Source organism: Oncorhynchus keta, chromosome 37 (genome assembly GCF_023373465.1).
Source record: "Oncorhynchus keta strain PuntledgeMale-10-30-2019 chromosome 37, Oket_V2, whole genome shotgun sequence".
Lineage (NCBI taxonomy): Eukaryota > Metazoa > Chordata > Actinopteri > Salmoniformes > Salmonidae > Oncorhynchus > Oncorhynchus keta.
The window spans coordinates 17,846,992-17,854,491 of record NC_068457.1 but is presented as its reverse complement, the minus strand read 5'-3'; the positions used below and the strand labels follow the sequence as shown (position 1 = coordinate 17,854,491).

Genomic DNA, 7,500 nt, shown 5'->3' with positions numbered 1-7,500 from the left:
TCCTTCACACAGGTAAACTCCTTCACACAGGTAAACTTCCTTCACACAGGTAAACCTCCTTCACACAGGTAAACCTCCTTTACACAGGTAAACTCCTTCACACAGGTAAACTCCTTCACACAGGTAAACCTCCTTCACACAGGTAACCCTCCTTCACACAGGTAAACTCCTTCACACAGGTAAACTCCTTCACACAGGTAAACTCCAGTAGCAGAGAGGCACGTGTTGATACACAGCTGAGCTCCCTCTAACAGGTGAACTCCAACAGAGGTAGTAACTCCCAGTCAGTCAGATATACACAGGTCAACACCCAGAGACAGGTGAACTCCGACAGAGGTAGTAACTCCCAGTCAGTCAGATATACACAGGTCAACACCCAGAGACAGGTGAACTCCGACAGAGGTAGTAACTCCCAGTCAGTCAGATATACACAGGTCAACACCCAGAGACAGGTGAACTCCAGCAGGTCAGAGGCGGTACTTGTGAAAAACCTGGCAACAGCTGAAAGCCAGGTAAACTAACTCAGGTAGTCCAAAGGTAAAGTCCAAGGGCATAGTCCAACATGTGTATGAAATACAGAGACACACTCTAGCTAGCAGGCAGATACAGCAGTGGACTACACACACAGTCACACTCCAGCTAGCAGGCAGAAACAGCAGTGGACGAAACACACACAGAAACACATACAAATGAAGAGGTACAGGTTTGACGGGGTTTATATATATGAGGTGTGTGACACAGACACACCTACTGCTGTCCTCCCATTTCTTATTCTCTTCACCCTCCTCTGTCTCTCTCTATTGCTTCCCTGTAAAGAGATTCACACTCCTCCACCCTGAAACCCTCCAACCCAGTCAACACACACACACACACACACGTAGAACACACATATTAATGATGCATATTAATGATGAGGTAAGAAGGTTCATGCTGTTCTATGCCTGGTATTTAGGATATTTACCCTGGAGTGTTTAGTGTGTGTGTGTGTGTGTGTGTGTGTGTGTGTGTGTGTGTGTGTGTGTGTGTGTGTGTGTGTGTGTGTGTGTGTGTGTGTGTGTGTGTGTGTGTGTGTGTGTGTGTGTGTGTGTGTGTGTGTGTGTGTGTGTGTGTGTGTGTGTGTGTGTGTGTGTGTGTGTGTGTGTGGGGGTGTGTGGGGGTGCCTCTCCTCACAGTGCTATTGTCTCCAGAAGGCCAGGGCTGGAAGGGGTTTGTCAGGAGTTTAAACTGGTCCTGCCACTACAGTAATACTTACAATACATCTGAACACAACACAGAAGATGTCTCTCTCTCTCTCTCTATCTATCCCTCTCTATCTATCCCTCTCTCTCTCTATCTATCCCTCTCTCTCTCTCTCTCTCTCTCTCTCTCTCTCTCTCTCTCTCTCTCTCTCTCTCTCTCTCTCTCTCTCTCTCTCTCTCTCTCTCTCTCTCTCTCTCTCTCTCCTCTCTCTCTCTCTCTCTCCTCTCTCTCTCTCTCTCTCTCCCAATTCTACCCACGTTGTCTCTTATTCACGATATCTCAGCGACAGTAAATGACTTGTGGTCCCACAGAGCTTTGTATAGATTGATCACATCTCTGAACTACAACACAGGGACGGCTCTCCAGATGAACCAGGAGCCTCTAATTAACAGAAGGGAAACAAAGACAAACACATGAAACTGTCTTTACTTATATGTGACCATTTATGATCCTTTACTCTTACTATTTGTTCTAATATTACTGTTTTAAAATAGCCTCATCTGACTCCAGGTTGCAGTGATGTCTATGTTATTCATAAGCATGCCCCATTCAAGAAATTTAGAACCAGGAACAGATATAGCCCTTGGTTCTCTCCAGACCTGACTGCCCTTAACCAACACAACAACATCCTATGGCGTTCTGCATTAGCATCGAACAGCCCCCGTGATATGCAACTTTTCAGGGAAGCTAGAAACCAATATACACAGGCAGTTAGAAAAGCCTTGGCTAGCTTTTTCAAGCAGAAATTTGCTTGCTGCAACACAAACACAAATAAGTTTTGGGACACTGTAAAGTCCATGGAGAATAAGAACACCTCCTCCCAGCTGCCCACTGCACTGAAGATAGGAAACACTCACCACTGATAAATCCACTATAATTGAGAATTTCAATAAGCATTTTTCTACGGCTGGCCATGCTTTCCACCTGGCTACCCCTACCCCGGTCAACAGCACTGCACCCCCCACAGCTACTCACCCAAGCCTTCCCCATTTCTCCTTCTCCCAAATTCAGTCAGCTGATGTTCTGAAAGAGCTGCAAAATCTAGACCCCTACAAATCAGCCGGGCTAGATAGTCTGGACCCTTTCTATCTAAAATTATCTGCTGAAATTGTTGCCTGTTCAACCTCTCTTTCGTGTCGTCTGAGATTCCCAAAGATTGGAAAGCAGCTGCGGTCATCCCCCTCTTCAAAGGGGGGGACACTCTTGACCCAAACTGCTACAGACCTATATCTATCCTACCATGCCTTTCTAAGGTCTTCGAAAGCCAAGTCAACAAACAGATTACCGACCATTTTGAATCCCACCATACCTTCTCTGCTATGCAATCTGGTTTCAGAGCTGGTCATGGGTGCACCGCAGCCACGCTCAAGGTCCTAAACAATATCTTAACCGCAATCGATAAGAAACAATACTGTGCAGCATTATTCATTGACCTGGCCAAGCCTTTCGACTCTGTCAATCACCACATCCTCATCGGCAGACTCGACAGCCTTGGTTTCTCAAATGATGGCCTCGCCTGGTTCACCAACTACTTCTCCGATAGAGTTCAGTGTGTCAAATCGGAGGGCCTGTTTTCCGGGCCTCTGGAAGTCTCTATGGGGGTGCCACAGGGTTCAATTCTTGGACCAACTCTCTTCTCTGTATACATCAATGATGTTGCTCTTGCTGCTGGTGAGTCTCTGATCCACCTCTACACAGATGACACCATTCTGTATACTTCTGGCCCTTCTTTGGACACTGTGTTAACAACCCTCCAGGCAAGCTTCAATGCCATACAACTCTCCTTCTGTGGCCTCCAATTGCTCTTAAATACAAGTAAAACTAAATGCAAGCTCTTCAACCGATCGCTGCCTGCACCTGCCCGCCTGTCCAACATCACTACTCTGGACGGCTCTGACGTAGAATATGTGGACAACTACAAATACCTAGGTGTCTGGTTAGACTGTAAACTCTCCTTCCAGACTCACATCTCCAATCCAAAGTTAAATCTAGAATTGGCTTCCTATTCTGCAACAGAGCATCCTTCACTATGCCAAACAGACCCTTGTAAAACTGACCATCCTACCAATCCTCGACTTCAGCGATGTCATTTACAAAATAGCCTCCAGTACCCTACTCAATAAATTGGATGCAGTCTATCACAGTGCCATCCGTTTTGTCACCAAAGCCCCATATACTACCCACCACTGCGACCTGTACGCTCTCGTTGGCTGGCTCTCGCTTCATACTCGTCGCCAAACCCACTGGCACCAGGTCATCTACAAGACCCTGGTAGGTAAAGTCCCCCCTTATCTCAGCTCGCTGGTCACCATAGCAGCACCCACCTGTAGCACGCGCTCTAGCAGGTATATAGCAGGTATATCTCTCTGGTCACCCCCAAAACCAATTCTTCCTTTGGCCGCCTCTCCTTCCAGTTCTCTGCTGCCAATGACTGGAACGAACTACAAACATCTCTGAAACTGGAAACACTTATCTCCCTCACAAGCTTTAAGCACCAGCTGTCAGAGCAGCTCACAGATTACTGCACCTGTACATAGCCCATCTATAATTTAGCCCAAACAACTACCTCTTTCGCCTACTGTATTTATTTATTTATTTTGCTCCTTTGCACCCCATTATTTGCACATTCTTCCACTTCAAATCTACCATTCCAGTGTTTTACTTGCTATATTGTATTTACTTCGCCACCATGGCCTTTTTTTGCCTTTACCTCCCTTATCTCACCTCATTTGCTCACATCGTATATAGACTTGTTTCTACTGTATTATTGACTGTATGTTTGTTTTACTCCATGTGTGTGTTGTGTCGAACTGCTTTGCTTTATCTTGGCCAGGTGGCAATTGTAAATCAATAAATAAAGGGGAAATATATATATTTCTTTTAAATTCTATCTGCCAACAGCAGAGTGAGACAGGTGATCCTGAACAAGTCCTGTTCACACAACTCACAGACACGACCCCATACCCCAACTACCTTTAAAGAAGGCCCACAGGACAACCAGGTTGTGTCAAAGCATCATAGCGCCAGCGTCTAGACTGACATTGTGTTATTGCTTATTTATATGTATTTGTCAAATTTCTGAGTCTGCTTTTCATTTGCGGTGCTCAGTTGGTAGAGCATGGTCCTTGCAACGGCGGAGGAGTTGGTTTAATTCCTGGGACTACCCATACGTTATAAAACCATAAATGAATGCACCCAAGTCGCTTTGGATAAAAGTGTCTGCTAAATGGTATATATTATTTGATTCATTGTTAGTGAAGAAACACAGACTAGTTCAGGCAGATATACATATTCATTTATCTTCAAAAAGGAACATTGTGTGTTAAACGTGGAATTCATCTTCAGAGAGTTCATTTTAAAGGGAGACTCAGCTACATGACATCTTCGTACACCTCGGGTCAACTTCCTGTTTAGAGACATCATCAACAACAAAATTATAATCTGTCACTGGCTCTTCCCAATATGGGCATGTGTCAATGAACAGTGCAAATTGTCTGAAGGCAGGAAGTTGCCCTGCTGTGTATGATGATGTCATTTTTCAGAGTCCACCTTTAATAGAAAAAATAAATATATTATAGAATTAGTGAATTCAATATTAAAGTTACCTTCATTGGCAGACTACAGGCAGCAAGCAGTGTCTTTGTGTGAGTGTGTGACTACATAGCAGTGAACACAAACTTTGAGTGTTTTTTTCCAGTAAATCAACACGTGAACAGACAGATGTCCATTTTCCCATCAACTCTCTAACAAAGAATTACAAAAGGACGAGAAGTGAGGAAGACTAAGATGTGAAGACTATGGCTTTGTCGAAAATGGCATCCTGTTCCCTAGATAGTGCACTACTTTTGACCAGACCCATATGGGTCCTGGTCAAAAGTAGTGTACTATATAGGGAATACAATGCAATTTGGGACGCACCCTGTGAGAAAAGTGCATTGTGTGAAAACAGTCAAATCTCTTTTATCAATACTAGTCTATATTATCAACAGTGTCATGATGAACAACTTTTAGTAAATGTACAGAATCTCTGTTTTGAAGGACAGGGTAAGAGCCAAGTGAAACATCATAGAATTAGACAAACAGATGCCCTCGTTGGCTAAAATGTTTGTGTGTTTGTATTGTTTTAGCCAGGATTATATATAATGCATCCGGATATCCCCTTACAATATATATATTTTTTTAAATCACATGTAAAACTGCAAAAAAAAAGAAATTCTAAGGGTCAACCAGGGACATACTGCTCCTTTAAACTCTGGAAGAAAAAAAAATCTTACAAACTTACAATGAAAACACATATAGCCCTCATGTCAGTCACCTCGTTCACATTATCAGGTTTCAGGCAGAGGAGAGAGATGACGGAAAATGAGGGAGAGAAAGACAGATCGAGAGAAAGAGAGAGAAACAACAGTGTGTTGCTGCTCTCGTCTATCTTCTCCCATCATCTCCCATAGTCAAACCCAACATCTCCTCCACTGTATGGGTTACCAGATGACCAGAACTCCACACCGCTGCACCAGACAAGGGTCCGTGTGTAGTTCTGTCCCGATCAGGAGGCTCCGTCTGTGGGTTCAGTGTGTGGCTCTCTCCCCTGGATGGGTGATACTCTAGATGTCTCTGGGTCTCTTTCCCCTGGGAGAAGGAGTGTTTGTATGAGTGTATGTGTGACGTCAGTGTGTGTGTGTGTGTGTGTGTGTGTGTGTGTGTGTGTGTGTGTGTCCATGTGTGTCAAACCGGTGTGCTGTAGGGGCGTCTGTTACTGCAGGGTGTGTTAGGGTAGGTGTCAACGGGGCTATAGTAGCTCAAAGGGGATTGGCCGGGCTGGGTCAAAAAGAAGGGCGCCTGCGGTGTGTCTGACAGGGGCAGTGATTGACACAGTCCGGGGTTGTCATAGTGATACGTATGGAATCCCAGCCGCTCGGTTCCGTTGTGCAGCTCGTCACTAAGTCCCGGGCGTAGCCAGAAGGGGGAGCAGGTGGGGCAGTAGTTGGGAGGAGGGCCCACCTGGAACACACACAATCACCATAGAAATAGAATGATTGAAATAGAATGAGTCATTCAAATTCTATGTATGGATCAACTGCCTACTGTAGCTCTAGGTTCAGGGTTTTGTGTTAGTCCTGTACTCTAACCTCCAGGGGCTCCAGGCAGAGAGGGGTGACAGCCAGGCTGTCCATCCCAGGGGCGCTGCAGGCATTGCAGGCAAAGTGAGCCTGAACCTCCCCTTGAGCATCCCCTTCTCCTCCTCCCGTTCTGTCACCTCCTCCAGCCATGGAAGCAAAGTCCACCTCCGACTCATTTTTCTTACAGCAGTAGTACTGGAATTGGTGAAGGAGGGGAGGTTTTGTTGCAATCAGTTATTGTTCATGAAAGACTGTGCAGATAAAACACACACACGGGCACACGCACACACAAACATACACACAGTCACATGGACACACACACACAGGTTACCTGGAGCCTGCAGTAGCACAGCACTGCTACAATGCAGAGCAGGATGACTGTGGCGAGAAGTCCTCCACTTATTACTACTGTTCCTGCTGACATTAAACTGGTTACAACTCTCCATCAAACCCTGGAGTAAGAGAGAGAGGGAGGGGAGAGAGAGAGAAGTAGTTAGTTATACTCTATGTTCTTAACTATAACTTGACAGCACATTAAATGAGTGTAATACTTACGTTCAGCAATGGGTTCTATACCTGCAAGAACAAAGACAATCAAAGGACCTAAATTAGTTTGGTTGGGATAGAACTATGATCTAAATGAACTAAGGCTAGGGCCCGTGTCTACCATGTGCCTCAGGATATGATAGCTGATCTAGGATCTGTCCATACAATCTTATTCATCATGAAATAAAATGCTAAACTGATGCTAGATCAGCACTCCTCCGAGACGCTTTTTTTGTGGATACAGGCCCAGAACTCACATCAGGAGACAGGTAGTGGAGAGGGGGAGGAGGCAGAGATCGGGGCGGGGTCCTGCCTCAAAACCTCATCTGGTTGGATCTCCTGCAGAAAGATGAGTTAGAAGATAAAACATGGATCTCTTCATCCATTTCAACTACATCAGTCTCCTATCAGCAGGAGAGAGAGAGAGAGAGAGAGAGAGAGAGAGAGAGAGAGAGAGAGAGAGAGAGAGAGAGAGAGAGAGAGAGAGAGAGAGAGAGAGAGAGAGAGAGAGAGAGAGAGAGAGAGAGAGAGAGAGAGAGAGAGATCTCAGTAAGATCAATATAATGGTGTTCCAAAAAAGGTACAGTCGCCAGGA

General features: G+C 45.2%; 2 protein-coding genes across 5 annotated transcripts in view; both read right to left on the bottom strand.

Moving 5' to 3' along the window:
• Window positions 1-230, bottom strand: part of LOC118379952 (rab GTPase-activating protein 1-like) — a 13,656-nt gene extending 13,426 nt beyond the window's left edge. The window contains exons 1-2 of one of the 3 annotated variants that reach the window (XM_052499382.1): window positions 168-230; window positions 1-129 (exon numbers count right to left, since the gene is read on the bottom strand). The exon at window positions 1-129 is cut by the window's left edge and continues 411 nt beyond it. The gene's annotated coding sequence lies outside the window, so the exon portion shown is untranslated. The other 2 variants (XM_052499383.1, XM_052499381.1) reach the window with 2 other exon arrangements.
• A 4,293-nt stretch (window positions 231-4,523) lies between these two features.
• The window catches only part of LOC118370278 (protein FAM163A-like), a 10,118-nt gene continuing 7,141 nt past the window's right edge, over window positions 4,524-7,500 (bottom strand). For both annotated transcript variants that reach the window (XM_035755230.2, XM_052499379.1), the window contains exons 2-6: window positions 7,163-7,244; window positions 6,915-6,935; window positions 6,691-6,811; window positions 6,369-6,554; window positions 4,524-6,240 (exon numbers count right to left, since the gene is read on the bottom strand). In XM_035755230.2, the coding sequence (XP_035611123.1) occupies window positions 5,965-6,240; window positions 6,369-6,554; window positions 6,691-6,783 (555 nt within the window). In that variant the 5' untranslated portion in view covers window positions 6,784-6,811; window positions 6,915-6,935; window positions 7,163-7,244 and the 3' untranslated portion in view covers window positions 4,524-5,964. The remainder of the gene's footprint in view (window positions 6,241-6,368; window positions 6,555-6,690; window positions 6,812-6,914; window positions 6,936-7,162; window positions 7,245-7,500) is intronic.